Genomic DNA, 25,181 nt, shown 5'->3' on the forward strand with positions numbered 1-25,181 from the left:
GCAGAGAGGACCTGCTTCCAGGTCTAGCCAGACTCTGAAGATGCTAAGCTCAACAGGAACTCAATACATTCTATACCCAGGGCTTCACGGAAGTTCTGCCCCCAGGATGTTCCACCTGGGGAGGGGGTTCCCCCACAGTCCTGCATCGGTGGGGAGGAAGGAGGCTGCTGACCTGATCTGCAAGTCAGGGCTGAGGATGTGATCACCCCGTGGGTCCTTCCCTTGAGGGAAGGCAGGGGAGGGGGTAGAGGTATGTGGGAGCAGCCCCACCTTATCCTCTCCTAAGCAGCACCCTGCCAAGCCCACTGGTCGTTTCAACAGCAGACCCCAGACACAAGCGAAGCCAAACTGTTCCAAAACAGCCTACGCTTTTCTGAGCTCCCGGATGTTGCAGACAAGAATTCACTAGTCCCCAGCCCTCCCCGCCAGTGCCCATTTACCCTGCGTCTGCCCTGTTTCCAAGCCAGCCACCCAGTGGGGGCCCTTGAGCCTGGGGCATAAAATAAATTAGGCTCAAAGACACGGAGAGAAGGGGACCAGGCAGGAAGTCGTTAAGTAAGCTTGCCTTTTTCCTTAAGCTAGCTCCTGGCCTCTCTGCCTTTCTGCCCTTCCCTCTCTCCTGCTGACAGATTGTTTTTTAATGTCATGAAAGATTAACAAAACAAAGGTTGATTTGGCACACACCTGTATAAAGTCTGAGGAATTTAGGGGAGGAGAAGTCGCTCACCGGCTCACCCGCCAGACACTTTCTGGGTGCCTTAGCCAATTTAATCCTCACGATAACCCTTCCAGACTGATGTCACCCTCCCTCTTGACAGTAAAGCAATGGGCCTCCACCAGCTATATGTTAATGAAATAGCGTTAATAACACCTCTGAGTCTAGAAGGTACTCAGGAAAGTTGAGGCTCTTCCTCAGGTCATGAGTGATGGTGGTGGTGTGGGGGGCAGAAGCAGAACCACACCTGGTCCCATCTGGTTCCAAACCCCCATGGGCTTTCTATTCCCCACACTGCCCTGGGCTAAGGGGGCCCTTTAGGGGAAATGAGTCTCTGAAACCCCTTCTTTCCTTGCTGGTTATGCCAAAAGCGATCCAATAAACAAGAAAGCACAGTCTGATCTGGAAAGGACTGTGTACTACGGTCCAGGATATTCTTGTTTATCCAACTTGGCAGAGAGAGGAATATCAACTTCTCCTCCCCCGCCCCCCAGTCATTGTGCTTTGTTGCAGTGACTGCAGTGTGTGTGTGTGTGTGTGTGTGTGTATAGACTTCAGGCGGGTGGACTGGATCTCCATCCAAGGACAGCGCTCTTGACCCCCTCTGTCTTCTATAGGTCTCCCAGTGCACTTCACCTAGGCTTTGCGCACCATGAGCCAGCTCTGGCAGGCTGACATGGTCCCCTACAGGTACTCCAGAGTCTCTTGGGGGAGAAAGAGAGGCCAAGGGAGGGTAGCCAGGTTACAGGAGGATTTTGTCTCCACTCTGGGTGTCTGCTCACATCTGCCTCTTCCTGCCTTGATGTGGGGACCCAAAGCCCCCAGCCTATCGGATGCCCTTGGTCAGTGGGGCTCATCCTCCTCCCCGGACCATCTGCCTCTCTCCGCTCATGTTTCATGTTTGCATCTCCTCCTGGGTCCTGCCTGGCCTGCCTCCCTCCTGCCACGGGTCCTATTCTCCCACGCTCTTCTCCCCGCGGTCCTGCTCAGAAAAGGTGAGCGACAGGGGTCGGGGGACTGTGTGTGGACCAGCTGCTGGGGCTTTACAGCTTAAAATTAATCAATCAGAGAGTCGATACATGAAGAAGAAAATATATCAACTATGGGTAGGAGCAACAATGAAAACAAACACCTGGGGATCCCACCACCCAGTCTAAGAAATTGAGTAACTACTCTTTCAAACCAGAGGGAGACACTTTTCAGACTCCAGGGAGAGAGATTTAAACGTGTCTAACCCCCCCTGGGTGCCTGCGGTCGCCTCCCCAGGTCCACAGGCCCCCATCACCTCTTCTGCCCTCTCCACCCCAGGGCTATTTTGGGTGTGTACCAGTCGGGGTTAATCTCCTTAATCGTTGAGCCGTGCCGCCCAGGCCACTCTTGATAGGGCTCAGCCCTCTGCAAAGGGCAATCTGAGGGTTGTGCTGCCGGCCTCGGGCCTTCCTGGCGTCCCCATCCCTATAGAGAAGCCGCTGATGCTGGGCCATGAACTGGGCCTGGTAGGGGAGGGGAACCGCTAAGCTGTGTGAGCCAGAAACCCGCAGGGAAGGTCAGAAGGCTGGGTGACTGGCTAGTGGGGTACTTCTGGTTAGCTTCTCAAGGAAGAACCTGAAAGAGCTTCCTCCACCCCCCAGGTCAGCTGCCTCTGCTCCTGGCTGGGTACAGGTGCTAATCCCCATTCCCTGGTAACGCCAGGGAGAAGGACAGGGGAGGCAGGCTGGAGATTTTCTTTCCCACTTGGGAAGGAAAGAGAACACATGAGTTGACCTGCTGGGATCAGGTTCCTGAAACTTGAGCCAAGCACATGGGTTTCCCTGAGCTCTTGGCCACACACCTGCCCAGGGGTTTTGTCTTCCACCTGGACAGAAGGAGAGCCCCCCAGAAGGACTAGGGGAGAACGCACAGGCTGAGAGGTCTGTCCTTTTAAAGGGAGGGAAGCAAGCCAGGGGTCAGCTCTGCCAAGCCCCACCTCCTACTCCTAACATTCATTCAATAAACAGAGGTTAAGGGCCCACCTCTATGCCAGGCCCAGTGTTAGCCCTTGTCCACCAGAATCACAGAAGCCGGTGAGGAAGAGAGATAAGAAAACAGGATGGCTTTGGTCCACAGCGGCCCGGAGTGCTCAGATCAGACATGACGCTGACACTTGCCTCCCTGGCATTCAGGGAAGACTCCCTGGAGGAAGTGGTGCCTGAGACCCGAAGGAGGCACAGGGGTGGGGTAGAGAGAAGAATATTGATGAAGCAGGGGGTAAACCAACCCAGGACAGCCCTGGAGTGTTCTATCCACTGAAGGAGAAGCCTGCCCGAGATGTCACCTGCGAAGCCACCCACCCAACAGTATAGCCAGAGTATGAATCTTGGGCCTCCTCTTCCCCTGGAGAAATCAAAACTTAAGACCCAAACTGGGCCAGGCTTCCACTCTCAGTGTCTGTCTAAAAAAAACAAACCAACCTTTTGTTATGGAAAATGTCCAGCATATGAAAGTAGAGAGAGCTGTTTAACAGGCAGGCTTGTGGACCCAACGTTATCAACTGATGGACAACATCAGTTCACCTGACCCCTTCCCACTCCCCTTGCCCACATTACTTTAAAGCAAATGCCCTAATCCTACCAGTTTTTCCTATAAATATTTCAGGATTTGTGTCTTTAAAAGGCAAAGATCCTTTAAAAAGTGTATCCATGGGGGTGCCTAGGTGGCTCAGTGGGTTAAGCCTCTGCCTTCGGCTCAGGTCATGATCTCAGGGTCCTGGGATCGAGCCCCACATCAGGCTCTCTGTTCAGCGGGAAGCTTGCTTCCCGCCCTCCCGCCTGCCTCTCTGCCTACTTGTGATCTATCTGTCAAATAAATAAATAAATAAATCTTAAAAAAAAAATAAAATAAGAATAAAAAATAAAAAGTATATCCATAATACCATTATCCCACCTAAAAGGAATTAACAAAAATTCCTAATGCCATCCAATATCGAGGCAGGATTTACTTCCCTAACCAACACTCAGTTCTAACACTTTGAATCCGGAGGCCACACTTGGTTTTACTATTTATGTTCCCAGTCCTGGGGGCAGGGATGAGCATTCAGCCAGAAAAGACCAGTGTGATAGCCCTGGGATCCCACAACAACTTATGAATTGGTAGTATAAGCCCTGTCACACCACTGTGGGGGTCTGTATGTGTGTGTTTTGTGATCCTAATTAGATGATAAATTCCTCAGAACAGGGGCTGGCATGATTGCTCTTTTTTGTACCCAGGTGAGGCAGAGAGAAGGAAGCACGGCTGGGTACTTGTTGCTGTGTGAACTTAGGGCCCTTACTCACTTCTCTGAGCCTCAATTTTCTGATCTGTATCATGAGGACGAACATACCTATCTCCCAAGAAGTGCGAGGCTTAAATAAAGGAAAAGGTGAAGATGTTCGCCTATTGAAGCTTCTCAGTAAGTAAATGCTCACTTTGCTGCACTTCCTAGAGGCAAGTTACTCTGTTTTGACTAACTTCCAGTCAGTTCCTCACGGGAGCAAAGGCCACTAGCAGGAAGAGCTACAGCCAGTCCAGCAGCCTGGAGCCCAACTGGGAGCCGCTCTGTGTCTGCGCTGTCCAAGGCCCCCCAGCCCGAGCACCCACCCGGGACTTGCTTGTTTATTGCTTACTTTGGCCCCTAGCTGAGCAGTTGGGCTTGGCTTTAAAGGAAGGGAGGAGCTGGGCAGGGGTAACATCAGTGAATTAATAATTGCATAGCTGTCATTTATCACACACTTATTATATGCCAAGCCCTGTGCTAAGTGCTTTCCACTATTGTCCTCTCGGTTCTTACAACAATCCTGCAGGCTGGATACTGTGTAGCTGAGGGGAAGGTGGCAGACTGGATAACTTGTAAGTTACTTAGTTATGCTCTTAGGAAGAGAGGTTGGTACTCAAACCAGGCTTTTCTGGCACCTAAATCCAAGTTCTTAAGCCCGCACTTACTAGCTTGCTAATGGTGCCGAAGAAGTCACTTGGTTGGGTTCATTGCCATTCATCCCAACTTACAGAGATGACTTCTGCTCATGGCTCGTGATGCACCCACAACTCCACTCAGCCACTCTGGCGACACATGCCTTTGGACTGGATGAGGAAGAATGGGGACAGCCTCTCCCTCCAAGGGAAAAATGGGCCCCGTAGCCATCTTCTCATACTGAAGATGCATACACATACACACACCACCCTCCATTCCTTGACTCGGACTCTGTTGGCAGAAACAAAGGTACCACTGGCAGGGGTGAGGGAAGTGGGGCTGGGGAGGTGAGGTTCGCCAGGCTTTCAGCAAATTGCATTTGCAAAAAGAAAAAAGCCTTTTGCAAATGCAATTTCCAGGAGTCCCAGAGCCCCTCACACTCTCCATAGCCTAAGCATCCTGCTTTGGGATTAAGAATGTTCTGCAATGGGGCGCCTGGGTGGCTCAGTGGGTTAAAGCCTCTGCCTTCGGCTCCGGTCGTGATCCCAGGGTCCTGGGATCGAACCCCGCATCGGGCTCTCTGCTTAGTGGGAAGCCTGCTTCCTCCTCTCTCTCTCTGCCTCTCTGCCTACTTGTGATCTCTGTCTGTCAAATAAATAAATAAAATCTTAAAAAAAAAAAAAAGAATGTTCTGCATTTGACTTTAGCCTGAGGAGTATCTTTCTATATACCAGAAGCCACTGGGCACAGAGTCTGGGGACTAGGAGGGAGGGAAGAGGAGGGTCAGGCTTCAGAGTGGAAGTCGGGGATCCAAGTGGGAGATTTACAGAGAGGCCAAAGCCTTGGGTGTGCTGCCTGGCTCTCCCTACATGTCCCGATAGCTGTCTTGAAGGACCAGGCCCTCACAGGGAGTCCCCTATATCTTCTCATCCTTTCTATGAATGTTCTAGTATTTGCTCATCATTATCCGAGTGGCGGCATCAAAGGCAATCCCCTTGTCCACAGGGTAATGAATTTCTGAGCCTCTGACTCCCCTCGCTCCTAGCTTCTTAGTGAAGCCTTAAACATGGGCCCAAGGTGGTCGGGACAGAGAGAGAGGTCCAGTTCCCCTATCTCATTTTCCCTCATCCCTCCCTCCCCCAGCCCTACACTCAAGGAGCCAGGGCTCTGTCCGCAAACGTGCTCTGTGACTAGTGTCCAGCGCAAACTCCTACCCAGCCAGACATGTCACAGAAGTTCCGGGAGATACTGTTGCCTTTCTCATTCCCTCTGGGAGAATGAACATATCACGTGAACCTCTGGGTCTTGGTTTCCATAGAAGTAAAACAAAGGACAAGAACTGACACTGAACTTTCTCATGCAAGAATCCACAAGGACAAGAGACGTGGCCAGTAAGAACCAGCTCACAAAGAGAAGACAGTTTTCCCACTAACCCCTCTCTACAGCGGATGAGGGGCTCTATGAGTCACACTCAGGGGGAGGCTAGTCTAGTTTGTCCCAAGAAAACTCACATACAAACACATGGCAAATAAAGAACTCCTCCAGGCCAAGCCGGGAAAACAAAAACAGGTTTTGCTTAAGCCCATCCTAGACATTGGCAGATGTTTCCAAAATGGCCCTCCTGCCCTTGTCCTTCCACTGTCCCCTCCTCAAGGCACAACCCTGCTGGGAACTATCTTTATCCCCCAGCAAAGGGGACTTGCTGGCTTGTAAAAGGACTTACGACTAAAAGGAAGGGATGTTCCCTCAAGATGTTCCTTTAGGAAGTACAAACACCACCTTTCCTGTGAGGGTAACTGAAGCCACCAGGTGAAGAGCATTTCCTACCTCACAAACCCCCAACCCTTGACCCCTGACTCCTGACCGTTGCTTTGGGAAGCTCACATGCCCCTGAGCTTCCTCAAATCATCCATGTGCCACGAGTTGCCCATGGGGCCAGAGGGCTTGAAGACAAGCAGTTCTGCAAGGAGACCTGACTTTCTTTTCTGGGGTGACTGCCAAGAGACAGCACGCATCATTCTATCCCCTGCCTTCTCCCCCACAAGGGGTAGAGTGAATGTGCAGGGGGACAAGGATGAAATCAACTTGACAATGAACGCTTCAAGGACGTTCTCCAGCTCCCAACCTACCAGCAGCTCTATCTGCCACTGCAGGATGCTGAGTTCTCCCAACAGAGCCAATTTGTGCTTTATAACAGAAATTAGGGGTAAGAGGTTCACGCTGCACGCTCAGCAGATGGTAATCGGTGCTGAAGCGTTCCATCTCTTGCCAAAGAGACCGTTTCCTCGGAGGAGAGAAGCATCCTAGTCACGAGTGCGGGTCCCCCTGCCCTCCCCGCCCTCCCCCCTTCCCTCGCACGTATTGCTCACTCACGTCCATGGACAGCTCCCTCTGAATAAGCTTCTTGCTCTCCTTTTCACAGAAGTTGAGCATGGCTTCCCGGTTGTACGTGCCCACGGACTGCTTATCGGTCTGGTTTCTCTGCCGCAGGCCCACGGGGATGCTCCCGTCGGGGTCCACCACGTCCAGCTCCTTCTCCAGCTCCTCCATCTCCTCGGGAGACAGGGTGGACAGCAGGCTGTCGATGTCGGGGTCTTCACTCACCTGCCGGCGATACTTGGCTACCTTGGACATCTTGGCAAAGTGGGCTGTGGCTCTTGCGGGGTGTTGGGGGGAAGCTACGGGGGTCCTGGGGGCGGGGGGCCGTGAGGGGGAGGCACCAGCTGGTCTGGATGCGCAGAGTGGGCTTGGGAGCAGACCCCCCAACTGATTGAGGTCGTGGCTCTTCCGCCCTGCCCCGCAGTGCCACAAGTGCCCAAGTGTTAACTGCAAGCTCGCTGGGAAGCCCGGGGCTAGTGGACCCGGGCTGGTCTCGCCCGGGGGCCAATAAGACTTGACAACTGCCCGGCCCTGAAAAGAGAAGCCAATCCCCACGCAGGGGGCGGGTCCCGCCTCGCTGTCAGAGCCGTTTGAAACTTGAGGACATTCCAGGGAATCTTGGAGCTCTGTGTGACCAAATTTAGTACAGAGCATTTAGCCTTTTAAAGACAAGGGGGCCATGCAATGAGAAAAAGATACAAAAATGCAGAGGCTGGCAGAAACTGATCAGAGCCACAGGAGAGCCAGAAAAGCAGAGACCGGGCCAGGGTGGGTGGGGGCGGGGGGGTGGTCAGGAACAGGCCAGCCCCAGGCATGCCGGGCTCAAGCACATATCTGACGTCTGCATCCCGGCTGGTTGTTGTCGTGATCCGTGCGTGGTCCACTGACTCCTTTCTACTGTATTTGGTAATGTGCCGGGGGACTCCCGGCTGTTTCCAGCTACAGGAAAGATAGGTGATTCCAGATACCCCCAACTACCCGCCCACCCATTCTCTCTGCCCAGAAGAACCTATGTGCCAAGCATCAGAGGCTTAGCTACTACTTGAGAGAGAGAGAGAGAGAGAGAGAAAATAAATCTTCACTGTGTACCCAAACTGAAAACTGGTAGGCTGTTGGGGGTGGGGGGTGGGAGAGTATGACCCGCACAAGTCAGAGAACTCTTAAAGGACTGTCCATTTCTAGGAAGCGCCAAGGGTTTTGGGAAGAGGGTTCAAACCTCCCTCTGCTCTCAGCTGCTTCTTCCTCTGCAGGGGCACCTGTAGACAGACCTCCTTCAGGACCCTCCACATGCAAATCCAAAGCACTATTGAGTGTGTCTTCAGGGAAATATAATTCTGGGCTGTTGGGAGGGATACTGTTGCAGCAGGCCTGGCATGTTTCATAAAAGGGCTTTCCACTGCTCATCCATCATGCTGCCTGCACAAGTCACAGAGACACTCAATCTCCTGCTCCCCCCGCCTCCTGCCACCAAATCCCTTCTAGAAGCCCTGGTGTAACCCATCGGGGTAGATGCTTCGATCTTTCCTGGCCTCTTTCCATCCCAAGCCAGAAAGAGACAGTCACCTGATCAGCATTTGCTGAGTCCAGAAATCGTCTGGGTCAAAAACTTGGCCCTGCGTTTAATGTCTACTAGTCCAGCTTTAGGTTAAGGCTGAGGTGGGGCCAGGACTGACGCGGGGGGACTGGAGTGCAGAGGTGAGTCAGGTAGACCTGAGAGGCAAGGTGGAAGATGGGCTTAGAGAATCCCGGGGGTTGTCATTTTTAAAAGGCAGTCATCATTCTGTCAGTGAGTCGGGAAGCATGTATTTATGGAGTGCTGACTATGTGTCTGACTATGTGTCTACCAGGCACTATAGGATGAGAGATACAAAAATAACTACAACCCGCTTATTCTTTTTAAAAATGTATACGTTGGGGGGCAAAACCTAATTATACTATAAGGCAAAGTAAAACAAGACAGGTGGAAGCAATTGTGAAAAGTCCAGTGGAAGACACAATAATTTTGTAGGAAGCAGTCAGGGTGAGCAGCCCAGAGGGTATAATGAAGGGCTTGAGCTAGCCTGAGGTGGGCTTTAGTTTCATCTGTTGGGTGGAAAGGATGCTTCCTGCACTGACAGCAAAGCCTCTAGCCCAACCCCACGCCTACTCCGGCTCTGCCTTGGGTCGCTCAGTCTCTACTCTCGCTCTTGCCTCGAAGGAGATTTCTGGAAGAGGCATTATGTCCAGGAATCTCTGGCTCTGGAGCCACCATGACCAACCTCGAGCCCCCAGTCCGCCAAAAGCAGCTCTTTCTCCGGCCTCCAAGGATTTTTCCTTCTTAAGCTTTTTACCAATGATGTCCAGTCCTCCAGGCCCAGGGGCAGCCTTTGTACTACCTGGTCTCAATGGCCTTCTCTCCAGGTCCAGTGGTCTCTGCTTAAGGAACACACTCTGAGAATAAATCCACAGCTTCCAAACTTCAAGGCAGGACTTGTGGCCTCCTAACCAATGTTTCTACCCACAAACCACTGTGTCTTCTCTGCCTTGGGTCCTGTCATTCCAAGTAGCCTGCTCTTCTGATATGACTCAGTCTAAAGCTTTTCACTACCTAAGGCCCCAGAAACTGTGGGCTCACAGACTCTGAAAGTTTTCCCTTGAAAGTCATCACAGTGGGGGGCCGGAAGATTCAGGAACACAGAGCCCATGAGCACAGTCTCCTCCAGCACCTGCAATGAGGGACCACTGGCCCCCGACTCTGTAGGGGCATTAATTATCCAAGTTCAGAATCCACTTTCACTTGAAACACACATCTTGAGTGTCAGGGGATTCTCCGGTCCCAGATAAAAATAAGTACTACTGTGCTAGAATAAAAGGGAGAGAAAGGAAGAAAGAGAGACCTCCGGTCTCATAACCAAATACATGGTGGTGGGGGCAGAGGACAGAGGGAACCGGAACTGATTTAACTGATGCTTAGGGGTGGTTCTCACTTAGGCTGGATGAGCAGGAAAGGCACATTTTCAGGAAGCTAGGGTGACAGGATAGGATAGCAGATAAGATCACAGGCTCTGGAGTCAAATGATGTGGGCTCAAATCTGTGATGTGTGACCTTGAGTAAGTTATTTGTCCTCTCTGAGCCTTATGGGCCCCAAGCAGAATATGAGGGCATTAGAAGTACCCACCCGAAGGGGAAAAAAAGTACCTGCTGCACAGGGTTATGGAATTATTAAATAAGGAGTCGTAAAATAAGATTAAATAGGATAATGTGTGCTAAGTGCATCACAGCATCAGACCCACTGTCAGACCTCAATATACTGTTTGTCCATTTAGGATCACACTGGTTCTCTTCTTGTGGGGGGGTAGGGGGGGGGAAACTGGAAGTTTCTTGAGAGCAGCAGACTTTGTCTCTGGAAGCAAGCCACAGGCCTGGTCCAGTACTCCTGAGGTGAGTGGACATGGGTGGAGACAGCACATGCCAGACTAATGTCCCCCCTGGAAGGAGAGCAAGGGGGAGAGCAAGAGGGTAGACACAACAGATTGCCTCCTGCACCCTCATCCTGACTAAAACCTCTCTGCCCACCAAACAGGTGCCAGGCACAGACTGGTTCCCCAGACCCAAGGTTTGGCTCTGGTGAGGGCCTCACTTGTCCATGCCAATGTGAGTGTCTCAGGGACTGGACCAGGCAGGACTGGGGGGTTTGAAGCTGCACACATGCCTGTGACCTCTTGGTAGACAAAGCTCTTTAGGAATCCCACAGCCTCCGGCTCAACGGAGCTCAGCCTGCGTAGGTCTGGGACCCTTGAGGGTACTGAGTGGTTGGAAGGGGCAGATTCTGAAAATGGCCATTTCTCTTCCTCCATAGGTCGGGTCTGTGTAAAAAGAAGTATTCTTGCTTCTTTTACTCATTTGGGGTTTATTCTCTTGCTCACTCCCCACAGAAGCTATTTCAGGCCTGCTCCTTACCCTATGACCTCTCTGTATCCTTCTAGAATGAACGCCTTTAGCTATATTAATACAGGAGATAAAACTCTAATATGTCTTCATTACCCTGGAAAGGAAACCAATCTGGTCCAAGGAGAGAAGGGAGATATCTCTGCCTTTACTATCCTGTAATTAAATCTGTTCCAGGGAAGGAAGTCCCTCTCTCTAGCTTCCCAAGGCCGTTGGCTTCTTCTTCTTCTTCCTCTTTCCCCTCCTCCCCCTCCTCCTCTCCCTCCTCCTTCCCCTCCCCCTCCTCCTCCTTCTTCTTCCTCTTCTTCTTCTTTTTGAAAAAGATGTTATTTGTTTGTCAGAGAGAAAGAGAGAACACACAACCAGGGGAAGCGGCAGGCAGAGGGAGAAGAAGGCTCCCCACTGAGCAAGGAGCCTGCTGAACAAGGAGCCCGATGCAGGCTTCAATTACACGACCCTGGGATCACGACCTGAGCCAAAGGTAGACACTTAATTGACTGAGCCCTTCCAAGGTCATTTGGCTTCCAGATACATTCTTGAGAACTGGAAGGAAGTTATTTCTTCATGCTTAAATGCGTAGATACAGGAGAGATCCTCCTGACACAGCTGATTCTTTCAGTCTTACTTGTTGGTCATTCTCCGTATCTTCTGCACTTGATACAGCTTTGCTCTCGCTACTTTAGTCTTTCTGTCCTCCTGTAGGACCAGCAACCTATCCAGTGACAACACTATGTTCCTTCCTGCCCACACTTTTTCTTTTAAAAAGATTTTATTTATTTATTTGACAGAGAGAGATCACAAGCAGGCAGAGAGACAGGCAGAGAGAGAGGGGGAAGCAGGCTCCCTGCTGAGCAGAGAGGCCGACACGGGGCTCGATCCCAGGACCCCGAGATCATGACCCGAGCTGAAGGCAGCAGCTTAACCCACTGAGCCACTCAGGCGCCCCTCTGCCCACACTTTTGTGCTATTATTCCCTCTACTTCAAATACATTTCTCCTCTCCACCGATCAAAATCTGACCACTCTTCAGACTGTGGCTTCAATGCGTTTATCATACACATTTTGTGAACACACTCAGGCCCCCAGGTCTCCCTCTCTCCTCTCAGGGCCTCTAGCACTTACCATGTTCTATGTCACACATTTTGGCAATTTTATAAACTTGACCCAACTGTTTCTCAAGGTTGCATTTGTTCTCCCCAAGCACATTTTGAGGACCCTGAGGGGGTAGCAACCGTACCAATATTTTTTGTACTCTTTCCACCCTAATCCTAAAACTAAGGACAATCCTGGGTAGCCAGTAAGGGTCTTCTAATTGACTTGGGTTATACTCCCTCTAGGTCCTCTCTTGGTTCAGCATTTCCTGTGCAACCTCGATATCTATCAAATGGTCATCTCTCGCCAATCTTGGGCCTTGTCGGTGACCCCTTCCCCAAGAATGGTGGAAGATGACCACCATTCCTTCCATTCACCTTCCAAGAGTGGAAGATGAATAAAAGCTAATGGGGGGGGAGGTGGCAGGGGTGGATAATCGCTTCAGAGTGGGGAAGAAGACACCAGTGCCATTGCCAGACTTGGTGACTTCATAGAGCTCAACCATTCAGGTGGTTTCCTGAGGATGATCTCCCTTATCTCCCTTTCTTTACCTACTTCCTCACCTTGATCTCACCATCCTTTCCCCTTTTAGGGAATTCTCACAGCAAAATAGGCCCCAGAGTCCCAGTTCTTTTAGTTCACATGTGAAGCTATTTTTCCCAAAGCAATATGCAGAGGACTTGGATCACAGGGGGTTCCAGCAGTAGTCTCCAACATGGCCCTGCTGTCTTGAATCACCGGTTCAAACTCCCATCACCTTTACTGTAACTTTTCTCCCAAGGACCCCCACTCCTTTCTTCCATCGTTCCTCCATGTCTTTGGCCATTCTTTCAGTGAGGGCCATGACAGTTCCTTAGACTTCTTTCAGACTCGCTAGGAGGAGATTAAAGTGCTAGTTCTTTTCTTCTGAGACATTTCTGCACTCAGATGAAAATGAATATTTTTGAAGGAGGGGTGACGTCTTCCTCCTCTAGCCAACAAAGGCTAAGTACAAGGCCCTACCCAGCCAAAAATGTCCCGTTACGCCCTATTTATCTGTCGCAGTTAAAAGAAAGCAGAGTGAGAAGTATAAGAATACTTGTTGGCCATCTGAGAAGGGCCTCCCAGAACAGTAAGGTTCTTTTGGATAGGGACTATTGGAATGGAGTGAGCTGTGTAACCACAGCCAAGAGTCTGGCCCTCTATTTTGTAAACTCACAAACTTAATATTATCACCATCCCTGGTAATTGACTTGATTCAAAAGAACCCAGTTCACAAGAGACAGATGCATAAACTAGTATAACTACCAAATGCACAAGAATAGTTTTGAGCACAAGCCAGGGAATTCTTTCCTAAAGGAAAATCTATTAAGAAACCAACTAACAGGGACACCTGGGTGGCTCAGTTGGTTGGACGACTGCCTTAGGCTCAGGTCATGATCCTGGAGTCCCGGGATCGAGTCCCACATCGGACTCCCAGCTCCATGGGGAGTCTGCTTCTCTCTCTGACCTTCTCCTCGTTCATGCTCTCTCTCACTGTCTCTCTCTCAAGTAAATAAATAAAATCTTTAAAAAAAAAAAAAAAGAAACCAACTAACAATCAGAAAACTGCATAATGAATATGGACTAAGAGCAAGGGGAGGTAGTTAGACCTAAGGAATATTTCACTTGGGTCCTGGTGAGAACAGAATAAAATATCCTTGCCCCATGAGAATGCCAGTCTCTAGTTACTGAAATATTCATACCCACTAGGTCTGGGGTGCTGAGCAAATATCAAATTCTTGCTCTCTGGCTCCTCTTGTTGCCCATCTCCCATATTCTCTCTTCAGCTTGTGCAATTAATTAGACTTAAAGGTTCTTAATTATAGTCACATTGCAAAAAAAAAAAAAAGACTTCTTGGTCTTTACATATAATCAGATGACTAGTGTGAACTGTTCTTTTCACATAAAGATATACGTTGCTGACATCTCCAGTTCTGTGGAGTGTTCAGTTTATCTGCTTACCTAATTTTCAAGATTTGGTGGGTACCTCACTCTTCACTGCAGATCCGTATGAACTGCACTAATTTTTTCCATAAAATTTCCACATATTTTAAGAATTACTTGAGAAAGAGAGAGAGAGAGAGAAAGAGATCTTGAGCAGGGCAGAGGGGTAGAGGGAGAAGCAGACTTTCTGCTGAGGAGGAAGCCCAACGTGGGGCTCAATTCCAGGACCTGGTGATCATGACCTGAGCCAAAGGCAGATGCTTAACCAACTGAACACCCCCCCCCCGACCCCGCCCATGTTCCCCTATATACTATTTTAAAGTCAATCTCAAAAGGAATGGACAAGTGTTCCTTTAACAGACATCACATGACTGAAGTTTTGTTGACTGTAAACCAAAAGAGGTCAATGGGTTCCCATCCTTTTGGTCTCCTCTTTTTTGAGGTAAACACCCCTCACATCTGGTGATCTTTTGGAGGGTGGACTGGACCAGGTTCTGTTGTCCCTTCATTTGAGGGCCCCAAATTGGTCACAACACTCAAGATGGCCCAGGTAAGTTCACTTCAAAAGCATTTATGGAACAGCTATCACATTCCAAGCACGGTAATTATAAGGACTATGACACTGTCGGTCCTAACTCTGCTCCTGTTCCTTACAGTTGGTTGAGTTTCACAAACCATCGCGATTTAGCTAACTTAATTCCCAAGTAGCAGCCAAGGTACTAGAAACAAGCAAACAAACAAACAAAGAAATGTATTTAGGAAATTTGGTGACCCCTAGCGGAATAAGGCCAGGTTTATCTCAGTCCACGGAACCTTCAGTGACCGTGTAACTTGAACTCCCCGCGACTGAGAAGCTACCAGTCCACGCAGCCCAGACTCGTAGCCTTCGAGGACCTGGGCGGGGCCACGGCTGCTACGCAGCGCCTCTGCCCCGCCCCCACGCTGCCCTGAAGTCCAGGTTCCCATTGGTTGCGGGAGGAAAAGGTGAACCAATCCACATAGACCTTAACGCCCTCCTCTCGAGATCACTTCCGCCTCTAGGGTCAGGCTCCACCCACGCCCGGCATCACTCGCGCAGGTGGAGTCAAGATGGAGGAGTACGCGCGAGAACCTTGGTGAGCTTTACCACTGTTACTGCTTTCCTCCTGCCCCTCTACCCACGGTCCTCGTCCTCTCTTGCCCAGTGCGCGGAGGTGCGAATTGAGCTCAGTCGCGGGCTTGCTGACCTGGGTTTGATAAACGTAGGCAGCGCCGTCTTAGAGCAGCCAGCCAGCTTCTCAGCCCTGTACTCCCCGGGCCGCGTGTGGCAGCCTCGCCTCCAACAACCCGGCACCCCGATGACCTTGCATTGGATGAGGAGGCCCACGCTTAGGCTTGACGGAGCCTCGGAACCAGCTCCCAACCCGGGGCGTAGTCGATCTTGGGCGGGGTCCGTAATAAATCCCCTCTGTCTACTGAGGTGACCTTGGACGCGTCCCCACGTCTCGCTTTGCTCAGTTCCTGTGTTGAGGAATGGGCAGGAGGCCGCTGAAAGGGATGCCATTCTTAAGGCATTATTTGTATCGTGACCTGTGTCCGCAGGGCGAAGCATTTTCAAGTGTATGGAACAGAGGTTTTACCTAAAGGGCCTGGGTAAGCTCCTGTAGACAGGAGCCTCGTTTTTACCCTTTGAATTCTGCCTTAAGGGAGAAGGGAGACCGGGATTATCTGGAAAATAGAGATAGTAGCATGTGTTCTTTGAGAAACCATGAACAGAAATTCATGTATTCAGTATTTGAGTGGGGTCTCTGTGCGCACCACTACAGGTTTAAAGAGTAACAGCGTGAATAAATCAGGCACATACATAGTTATAGAACAGGTTAATTGCTGTCAGGTCTCAGATTGCCTAAATTTAAGGCTTCTGGGGGTGTTAAGAGGGGAATCAAATCTGGTTACTGCGTTAATCACCTGTTTATTGGGTTAGAGCAAAAGCCAGCGTCATCTTCAACTTGTGAAAATGCCCACGATTTTATATTACCTTGCCAGCAGTAGCCATGTTACCTGCTTTGTACCTTTTTTTTTTTTTTTAAGTCACTCAAATGGGATACGGGGCATTTTTCAGCATCTTCCGGCTCTTTAAAATTATCAAATGTAATTATCCCCCTTTCTAAAGTGCACAGAATTCAGCACATTGTAGACTGTTAATCAGCTGCTATTGGGTGTAGTATAATAACACAGGCTGGCAGGAGGGTAATTTTTTTTTAACTTTGTTGAATTAAAGATATAAGAATAACGAGTTTTTATCTACTACTTGATGAGGTGGTCCTTTTGCTTTCTCTTAGTGCATATGTCCTGAAGCAACACAATCAGTTATCTAGTTGGTTTTGTAGTCAGATCTGCTTTTGATCTTCTGTATTACCCTGTCTGGTAAGAGCATTTTTTCAAATCCTCCAACCTCAAACTGTAAGAATCTTCGTCCTCCCTCCACACCACCCCACCTCCAAACATATACACCATATGCTGTCTGAATTCTTTCATAACTCTGCCTTTCCATGCCTATTATCACAATCTTACGTGGCATCCTTAAAGCCTTTTGCAACAGCTTCTTAATTGCCCTCATTTCATCCAGCCCATTTTAATACATCATATGGACTTAATCATCCTAAATCCTTCATTTTACCTTTTTTTTTTTTTTTTTTTTTACAAAAAACCTATAGTCCCAGTGATATAATGGAAATGATTCGGAGCTTTGGAGTCCTAGCTTTTGCATTTGAATTGTACTGGTTACAACCTGTATGATCTTGGGCAGATTACTTAATCTCTGTCTGAGCCTCTGTCCACCGTAAAATGGAGAGGAGACAGGAATACTCTTCTTCACAAAGTTAAAAGTTTAGAAATTCTATTGGAGAATAACCTAACTTTCTTGAAAATCATAGGTCTTATTTGCATCGAAGACATCTAAAACATAGTTGATACTTAACAAATGATAACTTAATCGTGTTATGTTACTTTTTCTCTGTCCCCTGCATTTGTCTAGTATTTCCATTATTTTAGAGTCTAGCTTCAACTTTCCTTCTGTGTAGCCCATCACTTCTCTGTAGGAGCATTTTGATTTAGCCAGAGTTCAGAAACTATTTCCATCTTGCCTTTGTTTTATATATCTCTCCTGGAATACTCTGGCTGCTCTCTGATCTGAACCCTGCTGTTCTTTACTGATTTTTTTTAATCCTCAACTAATAAGATCATTTGGACTAGTTCTTTTTAAAGTTACTGGCGCACCACTCTGAGGGAGCCACTAATGCATTCTCCTTTGTCTTTTCTCTATACTTCCCGTTAGTCTTTCTACCATTTTAACACAATTTCCTAATCCTTTTTAGTTTCAAGCACTGCTTCTTAATCTATTAAAGTGAAACCAGGTCACCTGGGATCATGTTGAACTGTAGACTCTGATTCAGTAGGTCCTGGGTAAAGTTTTGCAGTCTGCACATCTGACAAACTCCTAGGTGTTGCTGATTTTGCTTTTAGGATCACAAAAGCAAGCCTTGGTTATTAGCAAGGCCCGAAACATCCTGCTGATGGAGTATGTGCTGCATGAGATATCATTCTGTACAAGGTCCTGATTTGTATTATACTTGAAAAAGAATATGATGTTTTGACTGCAAGGTTTTGTATTCTTGTCCACCAAAGGCATAAATTACTCATTTAAATTCTCTGGGAGCATCTGCTCCCAATTCACAAGTTTACCTGAGCAAAGGGGATTGCCCATAGGTTCATTATGTAGCATTTGACCCTTGAGACTAGATCAAAGAAATTGCTTTTATTTACAGTGAGTCTAAAATGAATTTTTAAAGAAGTTTTATTTATTTGACAGATCACAAGTAGGCAGAGAGGCAGGCAGAGAGGAGGAAGCAGGCTCCCCGCTGAGCAGAGAGCCTGATGTGGGGCTCAACCCCAGGACCCTGGGATCATGACCTGAGCCAAAGGCAGAGGCTTTAACCCTCTGAGTCACCCAGGCGCCCCTAAAATGAATTTAACCGGGGACACCTGAGTGGCTCAGTTGGTTAAGCATCTGCCTTTGGCTCAGATCACCTCAGGTCAAGTTCCACAGCGGGCTCCTTTCTCAGCTGGGAGCCTGCTTCTCTCTCTGCCTGCTGCTCTTCCTGCTTGTTCTCCCCCCTCTGACAAATAAATAAATAAAATATTTTTTAAAAACTGAATTTAACCATTCACAGACTTTTTTTTTATAATCCAGATCCCTAGAATAGTAGTTCTGTTCTGATTACATTATTCAGGTTTCATCGTGTTGTATAAGTTAGGTCGCTGCATTTGGAAACTGGGTTTACAAATATAACCTCTAAATACTGGACCATGAGAGTATTCTGGTGTGTTAAGTGGACATAATACAGACCAAAGTTCCAAGTGCTAATGCGACTCAGTGAACCCAGAAAGAATTTCAAACTTTAAAAACTGTTTAAATTGGTTTCCCTCTGCCCCTATTGAATCTTCATTTTGGGGGTCTCAACTTTAACTTCTACTGCAGCTGGAGAGCTTACTTCGATCCCTCGGAGATTGGATCAGCATTGAATATGATGTAATTTCCTACATAGTTGTTGAGTCACTGTTGCTCAGTGCCCAGCTGTGCATAGATGTGCTGATTATTAAACGAGAATGAAGCACTGCTAACAATAGGGGGTTAAAGCTGGTACCATTCCCTATGGCTTGGAGCTGAATAGATGTGGATATGTTCAGAATTCTTTTGTCTAAATGTTTATTTTACTGGTTGCGGTGGGCCCTGCATTGGAATCTGTTGCATCCCTTACTGTGTTAGGAAAGAAAGCTTTTATGGTTTATGAAGGAGAAATACAATCATCTTTTTTTCTCCCCGTTCTTAGCCCTTGGCGAATTGTCGATGATTGCGGTGGGGCCTTTACGATGGGTACCATAGGCGGTGGTGTCTTTCAGGCAATAAAAGGTTTTCGAAATTCTCCAGTGGTAAGTAGGTGAATGGTCTTATTTTATCATCACTTAAAATCTGGATTTGCTAGTATCACTGATGGCCCTATCGGTGGGCTGGAAATGTATTGTACTTCTGTATTTTTGGTTGCTTCTTTATAGGGTGTAAACCACAGACTACGAGGGAGTTTGACTGCTATTAAAACCAGGGCTCCGCAGTTGGGAGGTAAGCAGAATTTTCCATTTGTACTTCACAATATCTTTTTTTGTTTGGTTGAAGATGAAGCTTAATTCAGTCTTACAGGAATTACTGTCTCTGTAAGTTCTTCTGGATTTACGGTTTATTCAGAAAGTTAACTGGAATTGCTGCATCCATTCATTGGAAAATTTTGTCTCTGTCCTTCAAACGATCAGTGGTATTTTGGTTTTGGTATTTTTGTTTTTTTTCCTCTTATCCAAAAGGAAGACTGTGTGTGTAAAGCTTAGGTTTGTGAATCAGGAGTGATAGCTTCTGGGGTAATAGAAAGCAGAAGAGAATGTGATCGGAAGGATTGGGTTTCATGAGAGAGAGTGTGATGATGCTGCTCCGGCTCCTCGCCAAGGTTAGGTTTTGGATGTCATGCAGAGGTCGATGCAGAATGTGAAAAGAATTCATTACACTTTTTAAACTTGGTTATTCAGAAGATGGGAGAAGAGAGATGATAAAAAAGCTGGAGTGGGGCACTTGGGTGGCTCAGTGAAGCATCTGCCTTCACCTCAGGTCATGATCCTGGAGTCCCAGGAATGAGCCCCACATCCCGCTCCCTGCTGAGTGGGAAGTCTGCTTCTCGCTCAGAGCCTCCCTCATCTCATGCTCTCTCTCTCTCTCTAATAAATAAATAAATAAAAGCTTGGAGGCTATATTCATTTACAAAGATAAAGTCAGGTTGAGGAGACCATGTGGAACACATGAAAAGACTAAATACTTTTAGTCATTCCTAAGTAATTTTGTGTGAGAGAAGAAATAGTCTTGTCTTTGTTTTTAGCATATTTTTCTTTGGAAAGACTGGCTGAGAGCTGCCATTTGTCGGGTGCTTGCTGTGTGCTAAGCACTTTCCTATGGGTTTTATAGCATTATTTTAATCCTCACAACACCACAAGAGGTAAGTATAATTATCCCCATTTTCCAGATGAGGAAATTGAGGCTGAGTGATGATATACCTTTTTCCTTTTCTTTCCTCTGTAAAATGATACCCTCTGGAAAGTAAATAGTGACTGATTTTCCTGTGCTTTAATGGTTACTTATGTTGTCAAGAAGGGTAAGTAGTATTAAAGCACACACCAACCCTGAACTCCCAATATATGCAGAAGACATACAGGTTTTTGTATGTCTTTTAAGAGGCTGCTTTTATCATATTATGCTTTTTCAATGGATAAAAAAACAATCAGGTAAGGTTAAGCCAAGAGAGAACTTAAGGAGACATGACCACTAAATGTAATTTGGGATCCTGGAACAGAAGGACATAAAAACTAAAGAAATCTGAGTTAAATGTGGACTTAACATTGTGCTGATACTGGGTCATTAATTGTGCAGATGCACCATGGAAATGTAAGATGTTAGAAATTGTAAAACCCAACTAGACTAAGTTGTGGTATGAGTGAATTGGGATTGTTTATTTCAGATCCCCGAGATTGGCTTTTTTTTTTTTTTTTTAAGGAAACTATTGAGAAATCTTTATGGTGTTTTGCTTTTTAAAAATACTGGAATGACATGGGCACCTGGGTGGCTCAGTGGATTAAGCCTCTGTCTTCAGCTCAAGTCATGATCTCAGGGGATCGAGCCTCGCATAGGCTCTCTGCTCAGTAGGGAGCCTGCTCCCTGCCCCTGCCCTGCCTGCCTCTCTGCCTACTTGTGATCACTCTCTGTCGGATAAATAAAATCTTAAAAAAAAAAATAAAAAAATACTGGGGTGCCATTTTCAATTTAATTCAGTGAGCATTTACTGAGTTTTTCTTTCTCTCTCTTTTTTTTTTTTTTCCCAAGATTTTATTTATTTATTTGACAGAGAGAGATCACAAGTAGGCAGAGAGGCAGGCAGAGAGAGAAGGGAAGCAGGTTCCTCGCCAAGCAGAGAGACCAACTCGGGGCTCGATCCCAGGACCCCAAGATCATGACCCGAGCCAAAGGCAGAGGCTCAACCCACTGAGCCACCCAGGTGCCCTACTGAGTTTTTCTAGTCAAAATCCAGGGGACAAAACAACATGGAAAAATCATACTTGTGTCCTGAAGAGACTTCTATTTTCTTTTTCTTTTTTTAAAATATTTTATTTATGTATTTGACACAAGTAGGCAGAGAGGCAGGCAGAGAGAGAGGAGGAAGTAGGCTCTACTGAGCAGAGAGCCCAATGCGGGGCTTGATCCCAGGACCCTGGGATCATGACCTGAGCCGAAGGCAGAGGCTTTAACCCACTGAGCCACCCAGGCACCCCAAGACTTATATTTTCATAGAGGAAATTTCATGGGGGCTTTTGACACATCCCTGCTATTTGTCAAGAATCTTTTACATTTTGGAACAAGATACCCCAGTCTCGTCTTGTATTTTCCCTCCCCTAGCCATAGAGTCAGCCATTCCACCACAAAGCTCTGGTTCCTTTCAGTTGAGAATGGTGTTTAGAAGCCAAGATCTGAGTACGAAGTGTATCATTGCTTATTGGGGGGTTGTTGTTCCCAGGCTTCTTTGTAATAGAACTTGGGAGTGTATATGTATATATGTAAACACACACAACACAAATCTGTATCTATATCTATATCTATATCTGTATTTGTACATACATGTTGAAAATCATGACTTCACACCAGAACCTCAGTTCCAATCCAGCCGCATAAGGTTTATTCTTACTTTCTCCCTTTTTATATGAATACCTCCATCTTTGTCCTGCCTGGGCAGTGGCACCCCACCCAGGGGATGCCTTTCCACATGAATACATGAAACTCCATGCCAGGCTGAGGTCCCTACCTTATCCTGCTTTGGCTCTGGCTCCTCACACTGGGCCACCCTTCTGGTAGACAGCCTTCTCACCCTGCTTGCACTCAGTCTTATTCTCATCAGTAACCATAGCTTATTCTGGCAATTATTTTTGGAGGATGGGCAGGTTTCAGACTCTCGTGAGGGATTGGGAGAGTCTTGTTTGAGGAATTTAGTGAATTCTAATATACCAAGGCATCAGATCTCTCCCAGGACGTAGAATTACTGAGTTAGAGGAAAGAACTAGTTTATTAGTTTATTTTTATCTATGTGGTATCTAGTATTGGACCAGAAATGAGGGCTTATGGTATACTGAAACTGGTTATCTACTAGATTTAATGGATAATGTGAAAACCGAAAAAGGATTCTGGTGATGATCTGGTTCTGACATTTGGAGGAACCTAGTGTGTTGCCCTTACTAACATATCCCTACTATTTTGAGATTTCACAGGGTAAAAAATAAATTGATTAGGTCCCCTTTTGGGCAGTTTTTCTTCTTTAATCATAATAAATATAACCACTCTTTATACAGTGCAAGTCATGTGCACTCATGATAGAGAATTAGGATGTTAGACAGACATGAAGAAATTAAGTCATGTGTCACATCACCCAGAGATGCTGCCAGTTAAAATCTTTGTGTTGTCCAAAGTTTTTTGTGTGCTTGTATATGTGTATGTGTGGGTATTTGTTTCTTATTTGACAAAATTGTTTAGGAAAAGTTTAGGTGCCAGGTAATTTGATTTGGTGTGGTTTTTAGTTTCATGCTTGAGGAATGAAGGATAGAAAGGAGAGAGGCTAGGTAATTTCTCTCCCCTTGATGTTCCATAATTCTAACTATTTGTATCATCCATTAGCCACCTTAGCATGTATTGGCCTACACCTCTAATACATTCCAGGATAGCTGGAGTTCTTTTGTATCTCTGTTGGTGATTTTTTTTTTAGAGTATTATATATGCTCAGTGATACTTACTGAAGAAAAGAAAAAATAGAGGTAAGATAGAGCTATAAAAGGAGAAAGAAGGAAGAAGCAGGGTGGCTTTGTTGTGTTTATTGCTTTTTTAAACAGAGATATTTGGTTCTGAAAGGAAGATTTGAATGTGTTTAGCCTGACTCTTCTAGGCTTGGCTTATTTCTTTTAGGCTTTGGGCCATTGCTAATTTTCAAGCTGATACCATACAATCCACGCTTTATTGAAAAGATAAGTATTGGGGGTGCCTGGGTGGCTCAGTGGGTTAAGTCTCTGCCTTCGGCTCAGGTCATGATCCCAGGGTATCGAGCCCCACATTGGGCTCTCTGCTCAGCGGGGAGCCTCCTTCCCTCTCTCTCTCTCTGTGCCTGCCTCTCTGCCTACTTGTGATCTCTGTCTGTCAAATAAATAAATAAAAATCTTAAAAAAAAAAAAAGAAAGAAAGAAAAGAAAAGAAAAGTATTCGGACTGTTGGTTCAGTGCTTATCCAAACTTGTGTTTGCATGTATTTGTTTGGAGTGTGAGAGTTTTTAAGAATATAGTGTTGTTATTTAAAGTTATTTTCGGGGACGCCTGGGTGGCTCAGTTGGTTGAACGACTGCCTTCAGCTCAGGTCATGATCCTGGAGTCACGGGATCGAGTCCCGCATCGCGCTCCCAGCTCCATGGGGAGTCTGCTTCTCTCTCTGACCTTCTCGTTCATGCTCTCTCTCACTGTCTCTCTCTCAAGTAAATAAATAAAATCTTTAAATAAAATAAAGTAAAATAAAGTTATTTTCGACTGCTATATTTGAGATATAAGATGAAAAAACGAAATTTCTTTTGTTTTTAAATAAAACAGGTAGCTTTGCAGTTTGGGGAGGTTTATTTTCCATGATTGACTGCAGTATGGTTCAAGTCAGGGGGAAAGAAGATCCCTGGAACTCCATCACAAGTGGTGCCTTAACAGGAGCCATACTGGCAGCCAGAAGTAAGCAATCATTATCTAAAAAAGAGGGAAAAGTAAGCCGTCATTACAGACACACTCGTAAAAGCAAGACTTTTTGGAAAACCTTATCTGTCTTAATTTAGTTATCTCTAATAAATCAAAAAGCATTGCTTAACTCAGCATAGCATGACTGTATATGGCAATTTTGGGGAAGAAAATTAATTTGGAACATTTAAGAATGAGAGCATGGGGTTCTAACCTATGCAGTGGTTAAGAGCAGTTCAAGTTCCAGTTCTGCCATTTAGTAACGTGTGACTGGGCATTTTGCCAAACTTTTTGTGACAACCATAGTTTCCTCATTGGCACTCTGGAGTTAATCATCATACCTGCCATATAGTATTGTTATGAATGAGGAACTTAGAACCATCTTCTGGATCTTTGGGTCAGAAAGCAAATACAGAATTTGGGGGTGGGGGTTTAGTGGTTTAGGCAAGGATCTGTAAACTTTTTCTGTAAAGAGCCAGATGGTAAATATTTTAGACTTTGTAGGGCTGTGGGGGTCTTTGCCAACAGATGCTTAGCTCTATGATAATAACATGAAAACAGCCACGGATGATATATAAATGAATGAGCATGACTGTGCTAATAAAACTTTACGAAAACAGGCAATGAACTGGATTTGACCTATGGACCTTAGTTTGTTGACAACCTGGTTTTTAGCCAGTGAGAAAGGAGGGTTGGGAATGAGGGTAGCATGAACCCTGCGGACAGCTCTTTCCTTTACTGAGTCTTCTTTTAAACTAGTTTTCTATTAAAGTAATCTCTTTGTTATTATTGTATCCAGATGGACCAGTGGCCATGGTTGGGTCAGCAGCGATGGGTGGCATTCTCCTAGCTTTAATTGAAGGAGCTGGTATCTTGTTGACAAGATTTGCCTCTGCCCAGTTTCCCAATGGTGAGTCTTCTTCCTGCTTACTACCATAGCTCAGACGCTGGAATGGCCTCTTGATACTTAGAGCGAACCTGTCTTCTAAAATATGGTAGTTTGTGATTTCTGCATTTGCCATTGTTCATGAGGATTACGATAATAGGCCCTGGTTCTATTTGAAATGGTAGATGTGGCTGTGGTTATTGTGTTTAACCACAGTAACCAAAATGCTTGGTTAGATGGTTTGCTGTTGATCCTTCTTATAGTTCTCAGGTTTTTTTTTTTTTTTTTTTAAAGATTTTTATTTATTTATTTATTTGACAGAGAGAAATCACAAGTAGGCAGAGAGGCAGGCAGAGAGAGAGAGGAGGAAGCAGGCTCCCTGCTGAGCAGAGAGCCCGATGCGGGACTCGATCCCA

The 25,181-nt window shown here is 46.6% G+C and overlaps 2 protein-coding genes across 2 annotated transcripts in view; one reads left to right on the forward strand and one right to left on the reverse strand.

Annotated features, from left to right (window-relative positions):
- LMOD1 (leiomodin 1) overlaps window positions 1-7,519 on the reverse strand; it is a 41,291-nt gene extending 33,772 nt beyond the window's left edge. Inside the window, exon 1 of the mRNA XM_059413093.1 lies at window positions 7,014-7,519. Within this exon, the coding sequence (XP_059269076.1) occupies window positions 7,014-7,274 (261 nt within the window). The 5' untranslated portion in view covers window positions 7,275-7,519. The remainder of the gene's footprint in view (window positions 1-7,013) is intronic.
- A 7,511-nt stretch (window positions 7,520-15,030) lies between these two features.
- TIMM17A (translocase of inner mitochondrial membrane 17A) overlaps window positions 15,031-25,181 on the forward strand; it is a 13,776-nt gene continuing 3,625 nt past the window's right edge. Inside the window, exons 1-5 of the mRNA XM_059413094.1 lie at window positions 15,031-15,118; window positions 18,875-18,974; window positions 19,098-19,161; window positions 23,748-23,876; window positions 24,679-24,789. Coding sequence (XP_059269077.1) covers window positions 15,093-15,118; window positions 18,875-18,974; window positions 19,098-19,161; window positions 23,748-23,876; window positions 24,679-24,789 — 430 coding nt within the window. The 5' untranslated portion in view covers window positions 15,031-15,092. The remainder of the gene's footprint in view (window positions 15,119-18,874; window positions 18,975-19,097; window positions 19,162-23,747; window positions 23,877-24,678; window positions 24,790-25,181) is intronic.

The sequence above is a fragment of the Mustela nigripes genome, chromosome 10 (genome assembly GCF_022355385.1).
Source record: "Mustela nigripes isolate SB6536 chromosome 10, MUSNIG.SB6536, whole genome shotgun sequence".
Lineage (NCBI taxonomy): Eukaryota > Metazoa > Chordata > Mammalia > Carnivora > Mustelidae > Mustela > Mustela nigripes.